The sequence below is a fragment of the Neolamprologus multifasciatus genome, chromosome 11 (genome assembly GCF_963576455.1).
Source record: "Neolamprologus multifasciatus chromosome 11, fNeoMul1.2, whole genome shotgun sequence".
Taxonomy (NCBI): domain Eukaryota; kingdom Metazoa; phylum Chordata; class Actinopteri; order Cichliformes; family Cichlidae; genus Neolamprologus; species Neolamprologus multifasciatus.
In genome coordinates, this window is record NC_140449.1 from 34,777,263 (window position 1) to 34,803,524 (window position 26,262).

General features: G+C 41.1%; 2 protein-coding genes across 3 annotated transcripts; one reads left to right on the forward strand and one right to left on the reverse strand.

The window, feature by feature from the left end:
• Positions 1-46: 46 nt before the first annotated feature.
• Positions 47-10,106, reverse strand: LOC146509142 (uncharacterized). Of its 2 annotated transcripts, XM_085178360.1 has the most exons (5): positions 9,945-10,103; positions 5,477-5,836; positions 4,266-4,535; positions 2,049-2,102; positions 47-1,922 (listed from the first exon to the last, which is right to left on the reverse strand). In XM_085178360.1, the coding sequence occupies exons 1-5, from the start codon at positions 10,036-10,038 to the stop codon at positions 1,825-1,827; spliced, it is 876 nt and encodes a 291-aa protein (XP_085034486.1). In that variant the 5' UTR covers positions 10,039-10,103; the 3' UTR covers positions 47-1,824. The 2 variants fall into 2 exon arrangements, with proteins under 2 accessions (XP_085034486.1, XP_085034485.1); XM_085178359.1 differs by lacking the exons at positions 47-1,922; positions 2,049-2,102 and having other exon boundaries at positions 3,205-4,535; positions 9,945-10,106.
• A 4,423-nt stretch (positions 10,107-14,529) lies between these two features.
• On the forward strand, positions 14,530-25,934 carry psmc4 (proteasome 26S subunit, ATPase 4). Its single transcript, XM_085178352.1, has 11 exons — positions 14,530-14,646; positions 15,144-15,242; positions 19,072-19,258; positions 19,585-19,731; positions 20,498-20,607; positions 21,229-21,322; positions 21,431-21,598; positions 21,703-21,779; positions 23,501-23,669; positions 24,079-24,134; positions 25,502-25,934. Exons 1-11 carry the CDS (start codon positions 14,614-14,616, stop codon positions 25,613-25,615), a joined length of 1,254 nt encoding a protein of 417 aa, XP_085034478.1. The 5' UTR covers positions 14,530-14,613; the 3' UTR covers positions 25,616-25,934.
• The last annotated feature ends 328 nt before the right edge of the window (positions 25,935-26,262 follow it).

Sequence of the window (26,262 nt, forward strand, 5' to 3'; positions counted from 1 at the left end):
AATAAAAATCTTCATAAAAACCTTTAATTAAACTACTTTGCCTGTCACTATTTGTTACTTTCCCCACGCTCCCTTGACCTTTTAGGGGAACATAAAAGGGTCACAGCAGCAGACGACCAGACAGAGTGTCAGCTAAGAACATGCCTGCAGGGAAATGCAAGACTGTAAGATTCATAAATTTAAAGAAAAAATAAAATCAAACAGAAAGAGGCTGACTTGTGTGACTGAATGGGCACAGAAAGGAAATATTTAGTCATCATAAGTCTCCAAATGTTGAAGCGAACAGCAGGCGAGGTCCTTATTTGTCATTCACAGCTCAGAAGTGACAACCACACGGAAAGTGTTGTTGAAAATCAATCCAAGCTGCGTGTTGTTGAAACGACCGTTGGTGGGACCTTTTAGCCGGCTGTCACAGCTTCACTGAGGTGTTTAACAGCTCAGATGTGGTTTTAATATTAATGTTAGAGATTCAGTTACAATAAAATGTATTTCTAACAGTATTTTTAATGGTTTCTGGGCTGAAGCATCCTTTCAACACGCTGCAGGGTTTCTCTTCTTTTTTGAAAGTCCCCAAAATACTATTAAGCTGTCATTTTACCTCTCTGTGCATCTTTATCAACACTGTGTTTGTTCTTTTAATGCTTCAGTAATAAATCCCTGTTGGGGCAGCTGAGATTTCAGTGGAGATGAAACTCGAGATGCTGGTTTTTGGTAATCCAGACTATGCAGCAACGTATGAATGACTAACATCATCTGAGACGTTAAAATTACAAGAAATGTTTCAGTTCACAAAGAAGAAACTCTGAGTGTAATCGTAACGATGGTTTTATACCTCTGAGGAGCCAGGAAAAGTGGCACCTGTGGAGGAAGTGACAGCTAACAAAACAAAACACATTTCTGATGAAAGAGGAACCAGAACAAAGGTTTACAGCAAAACCTTTCAAAATAAAATGCACAAAAGACAAACAAAGGCTGTAAAAATCACGGTTTATTCACATATTATAGTTAGATTAATAATTCATTCCATTAGTAATGCATGTAAACATTATTACATTAATAAAGATCCCATGTATGTAGGAGTTAGAGCCATAGCTGATAGGTAGATGTTGTCCCTGGTTAAGCTTTTAAGGTACAACACGCTAATACAAACCAGGAGCGTCTAAGAAACAAAAACGTGCGCTTTAAGGTGCTTATTGTAAAAACTCTGAGTTTAAAATGAACTGAAGCTGTTAGTAAAATTTAATGAAGCAGCCGCTGTGTCTTTATGTCAGCATAGTGTCTCAAACAGATATTATCTCGAGGTAAAGACATGGCTGGGCTGTCCTGGCTGACTGACATCTAATACTTTTATTTCTGGTGTTTTATTGTGAAGCACTTTGAGATTTTTATCTGTGAAACGTTTGACATGAGTCAGTTTTACTTACTGATGTACTGTAATATCAGTTTTTGTGAAAGAATAGTGTGGTGAGTTAGTTGAACCTTTATTTAAAGGCAGCTCTTTAACAGTAAACCGTCATTTACAATGGCAGCTTGGCAAAGGGAAAAACTTGGGGGAGAGGGTGGAGCCCCCTGGTGGTGAACATTTCAGTTAAATTTTGCAGCGTTTTTTGTTTGTTTTCGTAGTTCGTTCCCTCGATAGTTACCACTTTGATGTCTTTTGTTACCTTGATGTGTTTCTAAAAGTTGAGTGATGAGGAAACTGATAAATATTTGCAGCCTTTTATCACTGATAAACCTTTACTAAATATTTCTGATTATTTCCGGACATACTGGATCTCCACAGCTGCATCTCCACCTCTCCATCCCAGCCAGATGCTGATAAAGTCATCTGCACATCAGCATGGCGCTCAACAGACCTATGAGGACGGTGACAGGCACCAGGAGCAGGGCCACGTACAAGAACCACGGCTCTGGGTACACGCCTGAAATCAAAACGCACAAAACCCTTTGTGTGAAGTTTGATCCCAGTATCAATAACACACGAGTGCAGTGTTGGAGTCCTTTTTCCAGTAAGAGCAAATTTCTAGAAGCTTAAATGACAAACTCACCATGACGCGCTGATGAACATGTAGTGGACTCATTTTTATCACCTTCTCCAATTTCTGAAACCAATGAGAAAAAAAACTTTCATGATTAAACAGGTTTCCTCTTCAAAGATACATATTGTACATGAAATCGGTTTAAACCCCTCGGAGTGAACGTCAACATAGGGAGAAAGAAAGACCTTTCATGGACTTTATGTCCAAAAAAATCTGTACTGTGTTAAAGAGACAGCGCCTGAAGTTATTAGAGAGCCAGGCTGTACTTTTGTGTAATATCAACGTTGTACCACAAGATGGCGAAGTGAGTAGGTCAGGCTAGTCGTTTAGGTAAGCATGCTAAAACATACCTGTAGTTACTTCTTTCCTACTCTTTAGACACTTTACTTAAATAACCACTGAAGAGGCTGAGCAAAGGGGGTCAAAAACTTGCTAAATTTCCCATAAGGTAAAAGTTTCTGAAAAACATTTAGTAAATCTACAAAGATTTAATGGCCAGTTTATGAAAAGAAAACTTGTGACTATATGAGAAAAAATGTCAAATTTATAAGAAAAGCTACACCAAAATAAAATAAAAGCAGACGACCTGCTGTGCCGTCTGAAAAAGCACGACAATCACATCATTAAGGAATTATTAGCTCATGTTCATTCAATGAAGTCATCTTAACTACAACAATATAACATGATATATCAATAAATTAAAGTAAGAAATACCAAAAACTTTAATAAACTGTAGAAAGTATAAAGTCCAGATTTCAGACACACAGCTGCTGTGCCCCTAAAAAAAACATTTTAGCTCATCTTTTAAAGAAGTGGAAGCGAACAGAGTCGTGCAAGAAAATCTCACACAGAAATTCAGGATTTTTCTTATTTCCTGTTAAAAAATTCTGTAAAGCTTAATTTGTACTGTTCAAAATCTGCAGTGTCATTGATTCCTATCAGGAGGAAGATGATTAATCTGATGATTGACTCAATCGGAGGTCACTAAAATCAATATTGAATCGGTGTGCAACTTTGCCAAAACAATGTGGGACTCTGGAGTGTTTTCACACCAGCCTATTAATCAACCAAAGACCCAGACAGACTTTTAATTCATTTGAAAGCCTGATGCTTAGCCTCGTCCACCCCAGCTGTGAAACTCAGAAACCAGTCTTACTTGTTATCATCTATCGTCCACCTGGGCCTTACACAGAGTTTCTGTCTGATTTCTCAGACTTTTATCTGATTTAGTTCTGAGCTCAGATAAAATAATTATTGTGGGTGATTTTAACATCCATGTAGATGCTAAAAATGACAGCCTCAACATGGCATTTAATCTGTTATTAGATTCAATTGGTTTCTCTCAAACTGTAAAAGAACCCACCCACCACTTTAATCACACTCTAGATCTTGTTTTAACATATGGCATAGAAACTGAACATTTAACAGTGTTTCCTGAAAACCCTCTCCTGTCTGATCATTTCCTGATAACATTTACATTTACAATAATTGATTACACAGCAGTGGAGAGTAGACTTCATCACAGTAGATGTCTTTCTGAAAGCGCAGTGGAGAGTAGACTTTATCACAGTAGATGTCTTTCTGAAAGCGCAGTGGAGAGTAGACTTTATCACAGTAGATGTCTTTCTGAAAGCGCTGTAACTAAGTTTAAGAATATAATCCACCCACTGTTATCATCTTCAATGCCCTTAGACTCTTTTTCTCCAATTTATCTTTCTGAGTTAACTTCAATAATTACTTCCTCCAAACCATCAATGTGTCTTTTAGACCCCATTCCTACAAAACTGCTCAAAGAAGTCCTGCCATTAATTAATTCTTCGATCTTAAATATGATCAACCTATCTCTAATAATCAGCTATGTACCACAGGCCTTCAAGCTGGCTGTAGTTAAACCTTTACTCAAAAAGCATCTCTAGACCCAGCAGTCTTAGCTAATTATAGGCCAATCTCCAACCTTCCTTTCATATCAAAAATCCTTGAAAGAAGTTGTCAAACAGCTAACAGATCATCTGCAGAGGCTTATTTGAAGAGTTTCAGCCACCCTTCTCACTCACTATGTGTTAACAGACTCTCTGCACTGAATCACACTTGTCATTAATCTCTGTCTCTCTTCCACAGCATGTCTTTTGTCCTGTCTTCCTTCTCTCACCCCAACTGGTTGCAGCAGATGGCCGTTAGCAGCAGTGTTGTGATTTGGTGCTGTATAAATAAAATTGAATTGATTACCAGACAGGTTGCTGTGGAAGATGCTCTTTGTAATCACGTCATCCCTCAGGTGCAGCTGGCACTCGTACTTCCCACGCGACCACAGAGGTACGGTCTCAGAGAGAGTGACGTACGGCAGAGCGGCGTCGGCGTCTCCTGGAGCTGAGGTAACATTTTGGAGTCGACGGCCGTTGTGAAAAATGTGCAAAGAAAATCCAGCATCCCGCGTCACGCTGACCTCACAGCCTAGCATGCAGGGAGCGTGTTTGGTGACATTAAAGACCATGGTGCCTGAAACAGACGTACAGCACGGTCATAGACACACATATTTTTATAAAATTCTTTCAGAACTTCAGGTTTAATCACTGGAACAAGAAGTATTTAACATAAATAATAAATTTATTCACTAATTAAAAGTTTTTTTTCAAACAATATCAACCAGGATGTCAGCTCTAGTTTAATTCCTCTTCCATGTGAATCTTTTTAAACACGTCGCCTTTCCCTCGTTTTTTTTCTTTCTGTGTTTTTACCTTCATACTCTAAATAACTCAAGTGCCTATTGTAATCCTACAAATCTAAATGTAATGATCAATCATCACCCATCATTAATTTTGCCCACATTTTCTTACCATCCAGGTGCAGCTGCTTCTGTCATTAGATGGATAACCGTGTTTCAGAGATTTAGACTCAGCTTTAACAGAGCCCACAGGCCTTATGTTTGACACCGCTGTTTTAATTACGTTTTAGGAAACTCTGGGAGATATTGGCATCTTTTGGTTCAGGTACAGACTATTTGTCTGCTGGATGTGGTCTCATGGATCAGTTGAAACATTTTGTCAAAAATACAGTAAAAATACTGTGAATCAGGAGACGACATCACACGCATGATTAATAAACTGTAATTCTATCTTGCATAGTGATAGATCATTTGTGAGGGGATTTCTGTTTGGTGACAGGAAATCAGAGCAAATATTTCACAGCTTTTCTGCAGACTGCTCTGTAGGTCTGCAGAGGAAACTGTTCACGTGCACGTGCCACAGAGGGCTGTTCTGTCCTCCTGACACAGTCTAATGTAATCTAACCCCTGACCTTTAACCTTAAACCTCCTCTCTGTCAGCCAAACTCTGCAGAACAAGAGTCAGTAGATGTGAATACTGTGAAATGTGACTACGTTTGGTCGCCCATGTGAAGCAATAAACAAAAAAACAACAAATCTTCTGCCTTGTATTTACCGTAAACCACAAGGGAAGTTGTGTCCCCCTTCTGCCTAAAATTTCCATTCCTCTCTGTGTGAAGCGAGAGCTTGCACCGGTACTTCCCGCTGTCAGCCCACTGCACACTTTTCAGAATCATCGACTTGTTTGTTGACGTCCCGTCATTGTCCAGAAGGGTTGCACGGCTATTGTTCGGGGTCTGTGAGGGGATCAACCGTATGAAATCAGCAGCCATGTCATTTAACTTCCACCAGTAGAGGATGGGCTGGGACAGGAGCTTCTCATCTTGCAGCCGGAGCTCACAGGGCATGATGACATCCTGACCCAGAGCTGCAGAGAGCACAGCAGGCTGGTGAACAGTGACCAAAGAGAAAGCACCTGAAAGACAGCCAGTAAACATGAACTGTCAAAAACAACTTTATTGATACAGCACCGTTAAAAACAGTGTTTACAGCATGCTTTAGAAAACAGGAAGTTGTGATGTCCAAGAGCAGTGTGACACAGAAATGCCCTCTTCCTCTTTAAACCTGTGATTGGTTGTGGATACACTGACAGCAGCACAGACACACAAACCAAAGACCACACTGTTTTATTATTTGCGGCTGTGGTCATGGGCTATTTTACCAACCAATGTGTAGCTTCATACGAAGAACCACTTCTGTCTTGTGGTCATGGGACAGCTGGAGTACAGCCTTCTCCTCAAGTTTCATACCTCCGTGTCTGAAAAACTAGTGCGGCTGAAATTCACAGGCTTTACAGAAAGTATGTGACTCATGAGGGAATGTTTTAAAACTGTTTCTCTGCAGTTACTGGATGCAAAGGTTATAATAAGGAAGGGTCAGCTTTAAACGGAGTCAGGGACAAAACTTACAGTACTGGGTTTTTCCACATTTTAAGTTTCTGTTTAGTGAGCCACTTGAGGGCCACTGTTGTTTCAGGGACCCAAATGCACAAGGAGAAGTAGCTGCCCTTTGATTGAGGCTGATGCAGAAGACAAAACACTAGCAAAGTCCAAAAGATCAAATCCAAGCAGGCATGAGGACACAACTGAGGAGCATAGAAGATGTGTTGACCATGCAGGAAAGATTGGAGGCGTTAGACACAGGAGAGAAAGGCAGGTGAAACTAATCAAGAAAATTCAAAACACAAGGAAAACGAATGCAAGGCATGAAAATATGAACAAATTTCAAAGTAAAACAGAAAATAAGGAGAAGTTAGATCGACAGGAATACTAACGCGTCAAAGATAAGAGATGACTGAAGCAAGACATGAAGGAGAGCAGAAAAATAGCGAAATTAAAAACAGGAATCCAAAACAGAAACACGGAAAATCCTAGAAGCAAATCCAGGTCGCAGGAAACATTATGGTTTGGATTAAAACACATCCTTTAACAACAGCAACCTTCTTCATCCATTAACTCCAAATCACAACAACAGTTACCTCGACGTGTTTTATATTGTATGTAATTAGAACAAAATATCAGCAACAACCCCTATAAACAAGCACTTGGTGACAGCAGGAAGGAAAAACTCCCTTTTAACAGGAAGAAACCTCCGGCTGCAACTGGTTGAGTGAGAGCAGAGATACAGGACAAAAGACAACGCTGATACCTGCAAATGATTAAATACAGTAGTACAAACACACGACAGGCAGACTCAAATGACATCATGTATGTAATGAGAACAGAGGAGGCTGTTTTATCTTTAAAATTATTTACTGATATAAACATTTAGTCTGTATTGATGGTGAGAAGAAGAGGTGACAGTGCATAAAAGTTTTCCTGCAGATGAATGAAGGTAAAGTAGAAACCAGAGCAGTCGTGAGGGTCGCCTGCTGGTCACACTTCAAGAACTTAAACAAGAAGTGACACAGAGGAATTTTCTTTAAAAATCCCTGAAAGAAGAACTTTGGGAAGACGTTATTTTTAGTTGATCTGCATCGTTCGCTTCTATTTTCACTTCCCCCAAAAATATGTACAGTATACACCAACATTTCCCAACAGCCAAATTCAAGCGCAAAAACTGTTGAAAGTGACAAAAACAACCAATCAGCATAAACATAAACAACAAGTTACTTTTCATATTCTAACTGAAGAGACCGTGATGCTGGTACAGCACTCTCCTTTATGTCTTTGTGCATAACTGAAGTTTAAGTCTGGGACCTGCATCAAAAGCAGTTTGGAACAACAACTCTTCTTGCTAAATATTTCAGTTAGAAACATTAGCTTTCATCCTCTTACAGTTATAGGAGTGGTTAACCTCTTAATATGCACCAACACTCTTGTGTTAGGGCTGGGCTGCATTTGCCTCACAATCTAAACAAAGATAATGATGCATGTTTCTTGTGGTTCTCAGCGTCCTACTGGTTGTGCTTTGATATTGCATTGATATGCATTCATGACTTTGCTCTCTATGAGAGACCAGTGCTCGGTCTTTCAATGAGTCTTTTAACAGATTTGTAGCTCTGAATTATTAGAATTTAAACTGCTGGCAGTCAGTCAGGAAGTTCACTGAATTGCTGAATGATGTGTTTTCCCGAAAAACACACCGAAGCAGAAACACACCTCTATGCTGATGATACTGATATTTATGCACGCTTCACCTCTGTGCTGCAGGCAGAGCTTCAGACTGAATATCACTCACAAACGTAAACATTTATGGTGTACTCGAAAGCTCATCTACAGCACTGTGCTGACTTAGCAGTTTCACATCTGATACCAAAGGGTGTACAAGTATACAAGAACTTGAGAATATGGATGGATGACAAGCTTTTCTTGAACTTGTTTCTTTTAACCCTGTGATATGTTATGGTGGTTTATCTCATCATTCAGTGTTCATGCCTTTCTGTCTTTAATTAAAAGTCTCTTCATTTTTCATGAATTGGGTGGATTATCATCACAGACTGCTCACAGGAAACAGTGTGGTACATGTGTACCTGTGAAACTGTGTCTCAGCTACACTCCCCCAAACAGTTGCTTTTTAACATTTCTGGCTGTTTGGAAATCGTTATGTTCGGGCCTGCTGCTGGGTCAGCACACTGGCAGCAGATGGCCCCGCCCCTCCATGAGCCTGGCTCTGCCAGAGGTTTCTTCCTGTTAAAAGGGAGTTTTTCCTTCCCACTGTCGCCAAAGTGCTGCTCATAGGGGGTCATATGATTGTTGGGTTTTTCTCTGTATCTATTATTGTAGGCTCTACTGTACAATATAAAGCACATTGAGGCGACTGTTGTTGTGATTTGGCGCTGTGTAAATAAATTTGAATTGAAGTTCATATTTTTTAATGTAATGTACTTTGCAGAAGGATCAGATCTGGAGCTTATATCTATCGTTGAATTTATCAGTCTCTAGTATCTTGTCTTTAAGCTTGCTGCTACCTTTGCTGGTGAAAGAGATTTGATCCCAGCAGCACTTCCTTTTTACATACAGGTAAATATAATAGATAAAAGCTGACGTGTTTATGTGGCTTAAAATGACAACTTTTGAGTTTGTCTTTTAACATTAGCTGTTAGCTTAGACAGAATGAATGAGTGTATCCCTGCATGTTTGCTAACAGCTGGGATTCTGATTGTTTTAGGAGGCAATTCAGTATCTGACACAGCATTTATGTTACAGTTACCTTTAACATTGAACATGTAACAGTTTAGAACTGTCCACACATTTGTTAAGGTTTTGAGACTGTGGTCATGCAGGCTTCAGCCACTCATTGATGATAAGCATCATGTCTGTACCAACAAAACGAAACGATTCCAGCATGATTGCATTTTAATTTGTGAATTGTTGTTGTTAAGGTTTACTTTATCAGTTCCCGAGAAACGATTACATGTTTCAGCTGGTTGGCACCTGCATCTACATCTGTCTGTTTAAACCACAGGAAGAGGTAACCTCAGTACTTTGTGTTACCTTGTAGCTAGTCATCGACATCTTCAGAGAGGAAATGGGTCAACTAAGGTAAAATCTTTGCAGCTCCTTAAAAATATATATATTTTTAAAGTGTTCTGAAACAAATGCAGAGAAAGATTCAGAGAATGAGCTCTAAATCTAAAAAAGAGCAAGCTAAGAAGTCACATAGATTCATTCACTACAAGCTTTTTATGTGAATAATAAATAAAGTTATAAAAAAATGGGTCAACTTTCAGTTTGGCTGAAAATTAGTTCTGCCCCTCACTGCAGAGGGAAAGATCATAAAAAACATGCCAGACTCTAGATGTTAGAGTCCATGATCCAAATTATTCTCTTTATTCATGACGAGCTAAGATGTCTCCATTCAGGACAGACTTTTATTGTGAAGGGTCACATTTCTGCCAGTATCTTTGAGGTTTAACACTGAAATGCTCGCAGCTTCTTAAATTTATGACAACACAGAAGCAACTGAAATGTCAGGTTGCCAGAAACCAAATCAGAAATACGTTCATGAATATTTCAAGCGACGGTTCAGGATACTCATCACAAAAATAACACAAAATTTAACAAAATAAAACAAACATGTACCTGAGAGCACAAAGCAGAGAATAATCCATGATGTCCTCCCCCATTTTGACAAATTCAAGCTACGATGGCGCTCACACGAAACAACGCTTGACATGTTTCCTGACTGAAACCACAGGATAAAGATTTCCCACTGCGAGAGCGCGCAGATTAAATACTCCAGGGTGGGGTGTGTGTGTGTGTGTGTGTGGGGGGGGGGGGTATCACTTCCTCCCAGCATAACGAATCTGTGTGGGGTACAAAACAAAGTTTGCAGCAGGAGGTTGCTGCCCAACATGTTGATGAAATCATCTCTCATCAGGGTCCAGTGAGTTTCACGATCAGCCTTTTTCAGCCTTTTACACGTTTATTTGGTGTCATGAAAATTTTACAACTTCAAACTTCACTTTTCCTCTGAGTGTTGTTACAATGTCTCCACCATGTTGGAGTAAAGGTTCAGTCTGATGCACAGGACCAGATCCACTGACAGTCTGCACCTGTTGGCTGCACACTTTGGGACTGACTCCACTATGTTTGTAGTTTCAGTTTTAAAGAGTAAAATGTTGGAAAGTGTACCTGCTACAGGCCCGGTGTCTCAGAGCTGTGACTCCTCCCACCTGCACGACTCGTGTTTTTGGTCCTCGTGTTTACTGGTACTGTGATGAAACAGAGGGAGGAGGTGGACATTCCCATTAGAGGATGTACACAAGGCTGCGTCTTGTATCAGTTGTCACAGCCAGGCGAGTTATTTTTTACTGTAAGCTGATGGTTTTTCTGTGTTTCCTGTTTCTGGCACATTTCTAATCAACGATTTGCACAAAAAAGTCCCCGGCATGTTTGTACTTAGCAGTGCACACACAAAGAGAGACTGTTTTTTCTACTTCTCTATTAATTTTCTTTTGTTGCATTGTTGTTTCAGATTCTCAGAGATATTCTCAGAAATGTTCCCACACTGTTCAACAATTTACAGACGTTTCATTGTTTCTGTCATGAAGCAGTCCTTCTGTATCAGAGCTACGATGGAGGAGCAAAAACTCCCTGGAACAGCTGGAGTGATGTGTGATCGGCTCTTCACTCTCAACGCTGAACATCCAGAACATCCAGCTACACATTTCAGGCAGCCCAGAAGGTTGTTGGACTTGGAGAAACATGCTGATCTTGGATGATACGTGCCGGGGTGTGTGGAGGACCCCACACACCCCTCACACACACTCTCCATCCTGCTGCCTTCTAGCAAAAGGTACCGGAGCATTCAGGCCTTCACTGTCAGACACTCAGTGACTGGACTGACACACACACACATTCATACACCAAGTTGATTTTGCACATTTCTATTGCAGTGTTGTGTCTGTATCATTTTGTTCTGTCTTTGTTTGGTTTGTTTTTTGCTGTTTTTGCACATTCCACACAATCACATCTACTGATGTGTTGAATGCTTTCTGCTGCAAGTCTTGTTCACCCAGTTACACACACACACACACCTGCACAGACATACACACACACTTTAATTTACAGTATGTCTAAATACTTAATACTTATGTCTAACACTTAATGGTGTCGACCATTACGTATTATTCATCTCTGGCTCTGTCTTCCTCCCCTCACTCCAACTGGTTGCAGCAGATAAGCCCCCCCCCCCTTCCTGAAACTGGTTCTGCTGGATGTTTCTTCCTGTTAAAAGGGAGTTTTTCCTTCCCACTGTCAACAAACGCTTGCTCATAAAGGGTCACATGATTGCTGGGGATTTCTTTGTTTTTAGTATTGTGGGATCTTTACAATATAAAGTACCTTGAGGCAACTGTTGTTGGGATTTGGTGCTATATAAATAGAACTGAAGTGAATTGTTGAACTTTAAAAGCACCGAACCCAAACAGCTTCCTCCAAAGCGTACCTGGCAACAGGAAGGCACTGAGCTCAAACAGCTGGTAGTTTGGTCAAATCATGCTCTTACTACAAATGAACGGCTCTGGAGTTTGTTTGGAGTTTGATCGAGAGCATCATCACTAAAACATCTCACCCGATTACAATGACAGTGTTCACATCAGAGCTCGATTTAAACAGAATGAACAGGGCAGGTGTAAAAAAAACACCCCAAGAGTCATTGCAAGGCATTTTTACTAAAAGACTAAAAAAATTCAGTCATATTATTGTCTCGGTGTAAGAGCTGTAGGTGTTTCAGACTCACTTTCTGATAAGTTTCTGATGAGGATACCTCAATCTGCCTCAATACCCAAGACTAAAACTAACACTGAAACACTGAAACACATACAAACTAAACATTTAAAAAGAACAAAATGAACAAACGCACTCTGGAAACTATCTGAAGCTGAATTAAATCAAAAAGTCAGAATGGTGATTACAAAAACGAATAATTCTGGCACATGAAAGCTAATGAGTTTCGCCTCGGTCTGGCACGTGGGGTTCACCTATCTCAGTCCTCTCACAGGCACCGCTGAGTCACAGCTGTACTTTTCCATGTCTCTCCCACATACATACATTTAGCCAACAAGTTGAACCCTCGATGGAAACTATACATGCATAACTAGCTCTGTGCATTTGCAGAGGTGTGAAGACCACTCGCTCTTGAACAACATTTTTAGCCACTGACAGTGTCGGGCTGCCTCAGCACACCTACCTGTGGTTAAGACATGTAAAAAAACACCAACTTTGTACTCAGGCTTAAGAAAATGTTAAAAATGTGTTAGCTGTGTTTCCATACTGCTTCTCCAGTTCAAACTGGCCTGTTTCTCACTGGTTCTTACAGATCTCAGAGCAAACCTCCTCATAGACTGTATATAAAAGATGGACAGAGCCAACTTTAGATCAGCTGTTGGTTTGTGAAGCCCAGTTTTAAAGCTGCAGCTTTATAATTGTGGCTGCTAACATTATGACCTGGACGGGAGGGTGGATTTCATTGATATTGGCTAACACTAGCTAGCTTAGTTAGCAAGTTGCTTTTATTTTTTTATTATTAGATAAAGATCACCTGACTTTAAAAACTGCAGTTTTAGAATGATAAACCACTTATTATGGGAATAGAGGTTATCCAAACCTACCTGGCCCTGTGTGAAAAAGTAATGGTAACCTAATAAGTAAAAGAGCCACAATCAAGAATTTACAATACCTGGCGATGTGTGTATATATATATATATATATATATTAGGGGTGCAACAATACTCGTATCGATATTGAACCGTTCGATACAGTGCTTTCGGTTCGGTACGCATATGTATCGAACAATACAAAAACTTTTATTTATTTTATCAACTTTTCTTCTGACGATGCTGTCTGTGTTGAGCGCTCAGTGAATCTGCGTTCGACTACTCCGCCTAGGCTGCACTGTCGAGTGCAGATCCACTGAGCGTAGCAAGACAGAAGCTAAGCTCGAAATTGAACCTCCCCCCCCTCATTCAGATATGGCGTTTGGAACTATTTTGGTTTTCATGTGACGTATGACCCTGAAGGTAAGCGCGTCATGGACAAAAGTAAAACAGTATGTTGGATGTGCCACGCAATGCTCGATTGGTGGGAACTAGTGCGTTAGCGCAGTTAGCTCGTTAACTTGTTGACGCCGTCCAGCCCCAGGCACGGGGCAATCCGCGGTAACTCGTTAACGAAGGTTTGCTGCGTTATGGTGTTATTGTCATTTAACGAGATTAACGCTGACAGCACTAGTGGGAACACAATAATTATGACTGCACATTTACACCAACATCGTCCTAGTGCAAAGACAAGTGGAAGCAGACAAAAACAACAAGCACGCATGCTACAAACTTTAGCCGAGTCATTTAGACAGCCGTTAGCACATGATTCTCCTTATGGGGACCTGATATGTTTAATATGCTGCTGAGAATATAGCCCAGAAGAAGCGTATAGTATAGCTTTTATTTTGGAAAGAGCCATTTCTCTGTAATAAACTCTCTTTTCCAAAGATGAGTGATTTCTCCATCAGATAGATTTATTTATTTATTTTATTTTGTTGTTTCAGCAACATTACATTTAAAAACCGTACTTTTGAGTTAAAATATATATTTATAATTTTAATAAATGACAAATTAAAAAGGCATGAACATTTTTTGTATCGAAAAAATATCGAACTGTGACACATTAATTCATGTTTTATTCAATAAATAAGTACATTGGACCTCATAATGCAACGTTATTGATGCCAGTTTACGTTGTATAAAAAATGTCTAAAAATGTAAAAACAAGAAAAAAAAGAATGAAGCTTACTGACACCTTGTGACAGTGTGTGGTGAGATATGGAAAAACAGGCCTGATAGAAGGAATTTGCTATATGTTTGTTTGTTTTGTATTTGTTTCTGTCACAGAAAATTTGTTGTTTTTTTTAAAAAAAGTTATCACAAGGTTTTTGGAATAGGTATCTCATATTTACTAACTCCAAATTTCAAATTATTAAGTCAAACGTTGAAACTTTGAGTTAGTATCAGTGGCAAATTTCGAATTACTCAAAGATTTGAGTCAGTACGTGGAAATATTGAAATATGTGTCTCGAAACTTCGAGTTTTGATTTACAGGCAGCATTTTTTTTTCTTTTTTTTTTACCTTTTTCTTGGTTGGTGTTTGTAACGCTTACACTCCACTTCAGCAGGTGGCGCTAACGCACCTCTACAGTGATTATCCAACCGCCGGTAAGCACTACGGAAGCCGTAGAGGAAGAAGAAACTCGAAGATGGAGGATTTGGTGTCTGTTGAGAAGAGTCCGGTAAGAATCGGTTTCCCCGGTTTTCCTTTTCTTACAGTGAATTCTGTGTGATGGGCTTTCGTAAACTCGCGTGTTAGAGTGTGTCTGTCAGCGTGTGTGTGTCGCAGTTTGTTTTGCTGGTCGTTAAAATGGTGAAAAGCAAACCTGCCGATTCATTCTCAGCGCCGCTGCTATGTCATCCAGTTAGCAGCTAATGTTAGCATCACGTTCGCAGATCTCAAGGAAAATGATTTGTTTCTAAGTATGTGAGGAGTCTGTAAACCCGTAGTCAGTAAATGTGTGTATTAATTAGTCAGATGATGGTTTAATTGCGGAACTCGGTGTTTTAAGCACCGCAAAGTAGTCAGTTATTGGTAGCTAGCTGTGAAAGTAGCTAATGATTGTGATGATTGTGTAAAGTAGCTGCTGTGCGGGTCTCTGTGATTTTGGATTTGTCCCTGAATGCTGAGGGCTGTTTATAACTCCACATGTTTGTGTTTTTATTGTCGCCTTCGCAGGAAGACATGCCGGCGGTACTGAGCTCCAGACCTCAGACGGGACTCTCCTTCCTGGCACCAGAACCAGAAGATCTGGAGGACCTGTACACCAGATACAAGGTCTTATTATCTGCTGTTTAAGTTTCACAGATTTACACACACTTAAATGAGTCCACTTTGGTAAAAAGACTACAGGAGTCCTGAAAAATCCTATCGTGGAAGGACACTGTTGGTTCTATAGGATTTTGCATTGAATGTTAAGTAGATGGTAAATGCACTGGTTCTTATATATGTTTGTACAACTTGCGTCATTCACACACCTGAGTGCTTTTAATGCACACATTCACAACTTGGGGTTCATTATCTTGCCCAATTAGGGAATTAGAACCACCAACCTCCCAATTAGGTGACCTGCTCTACTTCCTGAGCTAGGAAGGGAAAGTGAGAGATAGGGGACACAGGTTCATGTAGAAGGCAGTTGGGTCCAAATTAGTGGCTTTTTCTGATTTCAAAGCACTTCTCACATGGGCATCAGCAGGTTTCTGCTGGGATGTGGTGGAAGACACAGGAGAAGAAGTGCAGCTGACTCAGTTGATCTGCTTCAGTAGCAAACAGCAAATTAATGGCGACTTCAAAACAGACCAAGTGAGAGACACGTACTTATTTGAAGTTCACCGCCTGGAAAACATATGTAGGCGGTGCATTATAGATCCAAGATTATACTTTGTTGGGTCCACTTGACAGAAATGTGGATGCATGTACCCTTTTGGCTTCAAACAAAATGTTGATGGTGTCATCAAGCTGCGCCTGTCTTGGTCGAAAGCATTGCAGCAGCTGGAAACAACGTCATCTGCAAATTATGGCAAATAGCAAAGAGATGAAGCACTTTTGGAATATGGGGAAAGCCAAAAACTGCGCTCCCTCCACTTCCGTAACATTGATTCATTAATGTTGAATTCTCTCCAGCTGCTCTATTCCCATGTAGTTGCAGTATATTAATAACTAACCTCGTATTGTGGATGAATAATCTCAGTTGTTCTTCTGACTGAAGTTTGGTCCGTTTACAGTATCCTGCCATGCGATTGCATTTGTCCCTGACCACCAGAATCCCTCACGTTAACTTTTATCAAGTGGAAAAAAGTTGGCGTTCATCCTCAAGCTTCACTGTGTTTATGTTATGCTAACATAGCTGTGTCACTAGCTACCGCATAGCACATTATATACCCGCTAGTCAAACTTCAGTAACCCTACAAACGTTTCATTTATGTTGGAAGTGATAACAGAGCTGTATGTTTGAATTTTCTCAGAAATCTCTCAGTCAGAACATGCTCATGTTTAGGTGGAAACTAGCGAGCTAACTTCCTGCTAACTTCTAACTCCGTTGAATTTAATAAATTCTGTTTTCATGGATGTTAAACGTAATTGTTACACGTGGTAAAGCAGCAACGCTGATCATTTTATTACAGATGAAATAATTTAGACAGTTTTTAACTCTCAGTGATGCTGAAGCTGATGGAGTTTAGGACCCAGATTACTCCGCAAGGCTCCTGACGATGGTAGCTGTAATGCTGCGACAATCCATCAAGCAGTGCGGCTTCATAGCTACCAAAGTCTATAATTTTTGGACAGATTTCTGCGCGCCATGTAGCACATAAAATCGGTTCGAGGTCAGTAAGCACAACCAGAATTCATACATAAGGCAAACTGTCGATTTTTGAGAAAATTAAAGGGTTTTAAGTCCTTATAGTGTGTGAAATACGTTATACAGAAGAAAAGAATATATTGCGATATATATATCGTTCCCGCACATGCTTCAAATTATACCGTGATATGGACTTTAGGGCATATCGCCCTAGTCTGCAGCTTTCTGTGTCCACACTATCTTGCTGTTGTCGCCCTCACAAACATGCCAGAAATGGTGTCACGGCTGTTGCCACGTGTTGCGCTCTGGTGTCATTTCAGCTTGTTACACGCACACTCTGGTGTGAGTGGCACATCTGTGTTTATTTTCATTTCAGTGACATATGTATACATGAGCAAGTAGTATTACTATGAGATGCTGAAAGAAAGAAAAACCCCAGAAACCTTCACCATCACTTTCCTGCTCTTTGAAATGTCGAGGAAAAGTGCCGAGCATGTACAATGTGTGGACGTGGCCTCAGTAACAGTGCCAATAGTTGAAGTGTTGAGAGGATGTTCAGGGTGAACATGTTTAATAACAGTTGCTTTTGTCTTTGGAACATTCAGTGTTTCTCAGGTGGGGAAAAAAGGTTTGTTTCAGAGCTGTCAACAAAATGTTTATAGAATAAAGTAAGGAATTTTTTACTCAGAATTCCACTCAGTGTGTGTGGTTAGTAGTGATGGGCAGATGAAGCTTCATGAAGCACTGAAGCTTTTCATCTAATTGGTTCACCCCAGTGCAAAGCTTCTTGAAGCTTCATTTGCTCTAGTAGGACACCTACTGGACGTAAAAATATTAGTTGGCATGGATTTGAAGAGTGTGGCCTTTTGCACACAGCCTGTAAATGTCAACAACAAAAGGAGTGTGTAAAACATGTATATTGTAGTGATGGCAGTATACTGTGTATATTTATACTGGCAGTATGGAAAATGATCATTTGGAAATGCTTAAAATGGAAATGATCATTTACTGTGAGGTGAGGTGTGGTTGGGGTGTGGACAGTGGTTGTGCTTTTGTAATGTTGAGGTATGGACAGCTACACACTGAGGCTTTGAGCCTCAGTCCTGCCCACATTTTATTCTGTAAAAACTAAATTTTCACTGCTTTTATGACCTCTGGGGAGTGGGGAGAACATAGCTAGGATTTAATGATTTAACAAATCTTTTAAATCCTTTGTCCTCCACAATGCTAAATGGCTGGGAGTCCTCAATCACCATGCTAACCAGGTCTTCATCTATTTGAGATTGTTCTCCTGAGGAAAGACAACAAAAACAAAGCACAAATATAAATATCACATACGTCACTTATTGCATTGTATAATATTGTTATATCATTTAGTAACATTACTGCATGCTATATTATCATGGCATTTGATGGTTCACCTGGTCTTGCTTCACAATCGGTGTTCCCCCTATTCTCATGCAAAGCTCTGTAGTGCCTAAGCATGGATGAGGTGTTGTTGTTATATCCCAGCTCCCTGGCACATAGCAAACACTTCACCTTGTACAAAAGTACAGACAGCTTAACATAAATTGTATTGCACCATCAGTATTATGAAAATACATCTTCTGTAGAAATTTACATACCTTGTTGGGAGGAATAAAATCAAAATGTTCCCACACAGGGGAGGACATCCTCCTCTTCTTAGCCGGCTCCATTCTCTCCTGACTTTCTCTCCTCACTCTCATAAACCTCCAAACTGTCTCCAAACTCTCTCCAAACTGTCTCCAAACTCTCACTAACCGCAACTCTTCATCAAACACCTACATTTTGAATGAAGTCTGAGGGGTTTATATCGCTGTCATATCTCGCGGCAAAGTTCGAACCACTTCATGAACCAGTCACGTGGTACAGCCGGGCAGCGAGGCTTCGGACGTCATCATTTTCAGCTCCTCCCATAAATGAGGCAAGCCTCGATACGCGCTTCGCGGAAACGTTCCCTCAATTACTCGACACAAGCTTCGAAGCCTCGATACAGAACGTCACATCACTAGTGGTTAGGATAAACAGCCTGTGCTACTCCCTGCAAGACAAAGTTTACAGTCAAAACGGCCTCTGCTCAGGGCTTAACTGTGTCTTTCAGCACTCTCACATTTTGCTTAGTTTGAATTCAAATTTTTGTTTCTAATCATCATGTTAAATAATCCAGGTGAACTTATTGTGGCTGTTTTCATCGAGCAGCCTTTGGCATAGAAGCTGCAGATGTGACCTGCAGCTCCACCTTCATCTCCAGCAGGCTCTCACGCTGCTTTTGCTGTGTCTTTGCAGAAGCTGCAGCAGGAGCTCGAGTTCCTGGAGGTGCAGGAGGAGTACATCAAAGATGAGCAGAAGAATCTGAAGAAGGAGTTCCTGCACGCTCAGGAGGAGGTGAAGAGGATACAGAGCATCCCTCTCGTCATTGGCCAGTTCCTGGAAGCTGTTGACCAGAACACAGCTATTGTTGGTTCCACTACAGGTACTGTGGGGGCAAAAAGGCAAACTTTAATAGATCTACTAAACCAAAAGAAAGGGTTCTCTATTAGCATGAATGGAATATTACATCACTTGGAAATCAGTAATAATTTTTTTGCTATCTTTCAGTAAGCCCTTTAACCTGACTCTGTGATAAATAATTAAACCCGTAGATTATAAATGAATGAAGCTGCAGATGATGCATACAGGCTTTATCATGTTCCAGCTTTCAGAGTCTGTTGGGAAAACCTGGATGAGATGTTCCGTGTACGCCTTAAATGTGTAATGAGCCCTGTTCCTCCTCCTCATTCCTCGTTGTCAACCTTTTAGGGTCCAACTACTATGTGCGGATCCTGAGCACCATCGACAGAGAGCTGCTGAAGCCCAACGCCTCGGTGGCCTTACACAAGCACAGCAACGCTCTGGTGGACGTGCTCCCCCCGGAGGCCGACAGCAGCATCATGATGCTGACGTCAGGTACGAAGACTTCAGGCTCTGACATGTTCAAGCTAGGGCTGCTCAATTAATCGAATTTTCATCTAAGTTACGATCTGGGCTTTCAACATCATTAAAAATGACTGAGCCGATTATTAGCACCTCCCTCGTGCTAAACTCTCGCACTGCTCCGTGTGGCAAATCGAGCGCACCTCTCTGCGCTTCGAACACGCGTCACAACAATTAAGAGGACCCGAGGGAAGCTCGGAAAGCTCAGCAGAAGTTATTTGGAGAGGAGAGTGACTGCTGTTGGTTGAAAAGAGGTAAAAAAAAACTTCAGTGGTGTGGAAACATTATGGGTTCATGAGTCAGACGTGGATCAAGTAGACACAGTGTGTAAACTTTGCTACAGTGTCGTAGCTGCACCACAGAGCAACACTGCAAAGTTCACTAAACATAGATGTTTACATTTTTCATTTATTTCTTATATTGCAAACATTTGCACTGTTATCAGTATTTGCACTATTTTATATTATTTTTGACAATCTTTAAAGTCATTATTCAACACATTGTTATTGTTAAATAAATATCGTCAAATAATCGAGATCTCAATTTCAGTGAAAATAATCGTGATTATCATTTTTGCCATAATCGAGCAGCCCCAGTTCAAGCCCTGTCGTGGAAACTCATCACAGTGGGCCGGAGCTTTCTTTGTTTCTGCGCTCGCGTCTCATTAAAATTATCTGAAGCTGCCGCGTTCACTTTAACCATCAGAGCTGGTTTAACTTGTGCGTGTTTCTGCTTCCAGACCAAAAGCCTGACGTGATGTATGCCGACATTGGTGGTATGGACATTCAGAAGCAGGAAGTGAGAGAAGCTGTGGAGCTGCCTCTCACACACTTTGAGCTCTATAAACAGGTCAGATATTCAAGTGACATTTTCACACTCGTCATGGTCCACACTGCTAAACGCCAGACGCACAAACAGTAACTAAAGCTGAGTGTTAACTACACCTGGTCTTAGCAGTACAACACAAAGGTTAAAAAAGAAAGTTTTAAAAATGTAAAATGAGATTTACACTGAGCGCAGTGGTCGTCTATGCTTCCTGGACGTGCTCCAAACTAGTCACATGACTTCTGGCCACAGACTGCATATAAAATATGGACGTTGTGTCAGCGTTTGGAAAGCGAAGCCAGTGTAAACCTTAACCTTAATTCTTCATAATGACCTGCAGGACCATTATTGTATAGATGTGTATGAGAGAAGCTCAGTAAAAACCTTCCTGATAGGTTTATGATCTCAGTCGCTGTTGAATAAAACATGTTAACTTTTACATTTTAGCTCCATGAAAGTTTAAAAAAGACTCATTGGGGGATATATGTAGACTGTAGTACACAGCTACGGCCAGAAGGTGGCAGAAATGCATGGAGATGTTTGTCAACAATGACTGTGCAACAAATGTAAACAAAGGATGTTACGTGACTTATTTCTTTATCACGAACCACTCGGTCATGTTCAGCCTTCTGACTCTTTCCTCAGATTGGCATCGACCCACCCAGGGGCGTCCTTATGTACGGACCTCCAGGCTGCGGTAAGACCATGCTGGCCAAAGCCGTGGCTCACCACACTACAGGTAAGTGCAGCAGGACGTGATGTACACCTGTAATACATTTAACTTTAAAAGGCTTTAATGTGATTTTTATAAGAAGTTGTGTTTCACCGATTGTCTCTCTGCCCGCAGCGGCGTTCATCCGCGTGGTCGGCTCCGAGTTCGTTCAGAAGTATTTGGGGGAAGGTCCTCGTATGGTGAGGGACGTGTTCCGGCTGGCGAAAGAAAACGCCCCCGCCATCATCTTCATCGACGAGATCGACGCCATCGCAACGAAGCGTTTCGATGCACAGACCGGAGGTACGAAACAGCCCGACTTTTACACGTTTTTTTTTAGCCTTTGTCCTGCACGCGACTGTCTGCGTGACGAACTCGACCGTCTAACCTCTTTGTTTGCTCTGCAGCTGACAGGGAAGTGCAGCGAATCTTACTCGAGCTGCTCAATCAGATGGACGGATTCGACCAGAATGTCAACGTCAAGGTGAGCCGAGCCTCTTAACTGTTTCCCCCTGTGGCTGCACCACCTCTCTGCGTGCTGACTCGAGCTGCATCTCACTGCATCGTTATCACTGCGTCTGCTGTAATCCAGCTTAGAGAGCGTCCCCGAGGCTCACGGCGTCATTCATCAGGACCTTAAATGGACATTTTGCCCTTGAGCTGTTTACACATGGAGTGCAGCTAAGACTTGTATAAAGAACTCCTTCCTGTTCTGATGAATGCTGTAACCCAGAAAGCTTTTTGGGGCAGATTTGTTTTTCTCTGCCAAAATAGTTCTTACAGTGAGAAAAGTGCCAGAACCTTTTAAGGTCCGTAAATCCAAAGCTTGCAGGAACTTGATGGTTACAATGTTACAAATGCACACGCTCAGAAATAATCAGGAACACTGTATTGTATTTATTCTCATTTTTATCATTAACGTTTTTATTTGTGCTTATTTATGCTCATGTGTGAGCGTATTTCATAATATGTAACAGATTCATGTAGTGTAGGTAAATCCTGTCTACTCTTTGTGGTCTGAAGCTTGCTTTGAAGGTGATTGCTGTTCAATTGCAGGCAGACAATTCCAGACTCTGGTTGCCTAGGTAACCCACTAATATATTTACTGTCAATCGGCCTTTGCCTGTGCTCTCACTGGCAGTCACTTGAGGCGATCGCCTGAAAGCTGAGAAAAGTTTCTCGGGTTATTTTCTGTTTTTTATATTCGCTCGATGTGGGGAAATCTCACTGAGATCACGTGGTCTTCAGTCGCCACGTTGCTTCCAGTTTGGACGCAGCTCAAGTCGAGAGTAGTCCTCCAAAGAAATGATTATCCACTCTTCCAAATCATTTCTTCGCCATATTTCCAAAGTGAGTTTAAGGCCTCTAATGAGGCTCAATCTGCCTGTCGTGACTCTGGTTTGGACCACATTCTCAGTATGTTTATCTTCTTCTAACTCTGGATGTTTTCCCAGAATAAATATTCTGAGACTGAATTCCTAACATATCACAGATGTTCTTGTCCAAAGTCTCTGAACTTTACGCGACGTACAGCCTGGAGTAAATCATCCTCCTGTCCCGTCCAGTAAAAACAACACACATCTCTAAAGTTAAGTAACCTCTAGTTCATTGACCTTAGTTTATTCTACCACAGTATCCACTCGAATTCTTCATCATCCCAGCAGAGAATAATACACAAAGACTGTTTTCTTCCAAAATTCAAAATTACTTTGTCAAGACGTTCAGCAGCTGTCGGAGCGGTAAATTAGACCTAAAGGTCCGTAATGGCAGATCGTGGAGGATTTAAAGAGATCCAAGTATTCCAAAATCAATCCAAACTGGTACTTCATATAATAACCATTGTAAATAAATAGGAGATTAGTAATAAATAAAGCTCATTGTGCGTTATCTTTTTATAAATAGTCGCAAATGCCATGAAAAAGCAAAGATTTCTGACAACACGACGCAGGCTCACTGCAGCTCGACGGCGTTTACAGCAGAGTGATGTCACTCCCTGCTGTCCTCCATCACCTCCACCTGTTGGTTTTCTATTTTTTCTGTTTTTCATTTGAAGAGCTTAAGAGTTCAAAGAAACCCTGTGGAGAGACGGTCCAAGTTAAAGAATAATCATGTCTGTGCCTTTATTAAGTGAACACATCACATGTCACGATATGTTTACAGTCATGTGCTTTAATAACATGTCAACCCCCCCTTCCCCTTCTTCAGGTGATCATGGCCACCAACAGAGCCGACACTCTGGACCCGGCTCTGCTCCGTCCGGGTCGTCTGGACAGGAAGATCGAGTTCCCGTTGCCCGACCGCAGGCAGAAGCGTCTCATTTTCTCCACCATCACCAGTAAAATGAACCTGTCAGAGGAGGTCGACCTGGAGGACTGTATCCTTTTGGCCCTTAAGCTTCTCTGCAGCGTTCACCACAGCACGTAGTAACTGTCTCAGTTACGGTTCGCTGTGAGTTTCTACATTGTTGGGTTTCGTTTTCGACTCTGGGCTGTTGACTTCTTTGGCTGGAGGTTTTATTGTGTTCAGTCTGCGAGTCTTTCCATCTGCGTTTGCTTTTGCATGTCTGTCCTCCACATTATTCAGTTGGATTCAGGGCCGAACTGGCTTCGACACTCGCGTTTGGCATAAAACACACCAACGGCTTGTTTTGCATTGTAAAGTGTTAGAGATGAAAATGTGCTCCCTGCGTACTGTTTACATCGCACCTCCTCCATAGACGCCTCATCACTGCTGCTGATTCACTGAATGCTGTTTTTGTTGATTCGGCCTTCACTGACACACAGATGTGGCCCGACCAGACAAGATCTCTGGAGCTGACATCAACTCCATCTGCCAGGAGGTGAGCTATGCGCTACACCTACTTGTTTACACTTTTTTAAATAATGTATCCATTAAGTATGAGTTATTAGTGCTAATGTCTTAAATACAGTTTGGAGACGTCTTAAAATTTGATCTGCTGTGAGCTGAATGTTACTTCTATCAGACAGTTTTAAATGTAGAAGCTTTTTTGAGCCGTTCGCTCCACGTGTTTAAATTTGGGAGAGTTTTCCGTCCGATGCTTTTCCTGACGCCACCTAAAGGGGGTTTGTGTCACCAGCTGGAACTGAATCAACGACCTTTTGTTGACGACCTCTTCCTGAAAGCGTCAATTTCAATTTAAAGTTACAAGATCATAAAACAAGCGCCAAACGTGGCCAAAAACCACCTGTGTGAGATTTTGTGTTTATTCTGGGAACTTTAAGTTAGACTTGTAATGGTTTTAACTAGGGATGCACCGATACCGATACTGGTATCGGGTATCGGGGCCGATACTGTAAAATGTGTGTGTACTCATACTCGTAAAAGTTAACCGATACCATGAACCGATACTAACTTATTTCATTAATCAGAGGGTGGCTTGTCATTTCTGTTGTAGTTTTTTAGATTGGCCACTAGGGGGACATCCCGCGCTAAACAGGCACAGGGTTAGGCGAGTGAGACTGGCGGCTTCAGATAAAAAAGAGAAACTGGAGGCTGCTGTAGCTAGGCTAAACAAAATGTCAGCAGTGTGGAACAGCCAACTTTAACTCAGGTTTTGGAAAAGCGATGAAAAATGTCAAGAGAAAATCCACGGGCAGTTAAAATAACAGAGGCTCGACTCATTTTATCGCTCTGGATGACCAGCCAATGCCGGTCGTGGAAAACATAGGATTGCACCGTCTTCTCAGCATACTCGAGCCGCGATATGAAATTGGACACTCTGCAATAATTTAAAAGTTTAATTTATTCTCAAACCTAATTTGTATTTATTTTATTCCAAACAGAAGTGTTTATTTATTATTCTGAAAGCTCGGGACAGTGCCAATAGTTCAGTGATATTTTGTTAAATTACAATATGGAGACTCTGCAATAATTTAACAGAAGTGCTTATTTTTCACTTGAAATTTTTTTTGTGGTCATTTTTATTACGATTTTATTTTTTATCGGCAGAGAATAAAATAAAACCTGTCTTCCAATTAATTGCATTTGTGTGTGTGTGTGTGTGTGTGTGTGTGTGTGTGTGGTAGAAGTATCGTTTTTTTGTACTCAGTATCGGCAAGTACTCAGATCCAAGTATCGGTATCGTATCGGTTTGAAAAAATTGGTATCGTTGCATCCCTAGTTTTAACCTTATTTACTTTCATTAATAAGATAAAACTGATTACTTTTCTTCTTGTCTTGTCTCAGGCCGGCATGTTGGCAGTGCGAGAGAACAGGTACATCGTCCTCGCCAAAGATTTTGAGAAAGCCTACAAAACGGTCATCAAAAAGGACGAGCAGGAGCACGAGTTCTACAAGTAGACGGAAAAGATCATCGGGAAGAATAAAGAAGATTTCCAGACACACGTCTGTTATTGATTTCCGTCTGTGTCTGTAACTACGGCGAGTCTTTTGTGAATTCACGACCTCCGTTGATTTTTGGACTAAATTTACTCACTGTGGCGCTCGTGGCCTCACGTCAGCCCCGTGTCACACCACCATGTGAAGTAGTGTGTTTTCCTACATGCGCTCCTCTGGTTCCTAAAACATCTGACTGTAGCTAGGATAGAGCATTTGTATCTGTGTGTAGTCTGAATAACCCGAGAAATACATTAAAGATGTTTTCCATAAAAACAGGAAATGATGGTGATTGTTTTTCTACTTCTGGCTGAGCCATTAGAGCAGCAACAAATGTTTGTTATTCGATGGAGAATATTAAGCAGGAGGTCACTTTAATTGATTTAAACGCAGTCTCGCATATTTTAGGGACCTTAGAGCCACGGCAGTTTTAGATGCTTCGATGTTGACTTTTTCAGACCCAGCAGTCGCTGCGTTGTCACCACTCCGGATCAGCACCAGCCTTTTCATTTCATCTTTGTGGCTCTGAAGCACCTGATACTCACTCTCTGGGTGGGACTTGGCTTCATCGATGGGGATCAAACAACACAACAGTTACCTGTTCTTTAACG

What these genes read in the sequence shown, in the direction of transcription:
- LOC146509142 (XM_085178359.1), bottom strand. Translation starts at nt 10,038, where the DNA reads ATGTCAAGCGTTGTTTCGTGTGAGCGCCATCGTAGCTTGAATTTGTCA. An exon ending in TCTCTGCTTTGTGCTCTCAG is followed by an intron (nt 5,837 to 9,944) that starts GTACATGTTTGT and finishes GCTGTCTTTCAG; the next exon opens with GTGCTTTCTCTTTGGTCACT. An exon ending in AACTTCCCTTGTGGTTTACG is followed by an intron (nt 4,536 to 5,476) that starts GTAAATACAAGG and finishes CGTCTGTTTCAG; the next exon opens with GCACCATGGTCTTTAATGTC.
- psmc4 (XM_085178352.1), top strand. Translation starts at nt 14,614, where the DNA reads ATGGAGGATTTGGTGTCTGTTGAGAAGAGTCCG. An exon ending in TATTGTTGGTTCCACTACAG is followed by an intron (nt 19,259 to 19,584) that starts GTACTGTGGGGG and finishes TCAACCTTTTAG; the next exon opens with GGTCCAACTACTATGTGCGG. An exon ending in CATCATGATGCTGACGTCAG is followed by an intron (nt 19,732 to 20,497) that starts GTACGAAGACTT and finishes TTCTGCTTCCAG; the next exon opens with ACCAAAAGCCTGACGTGATG.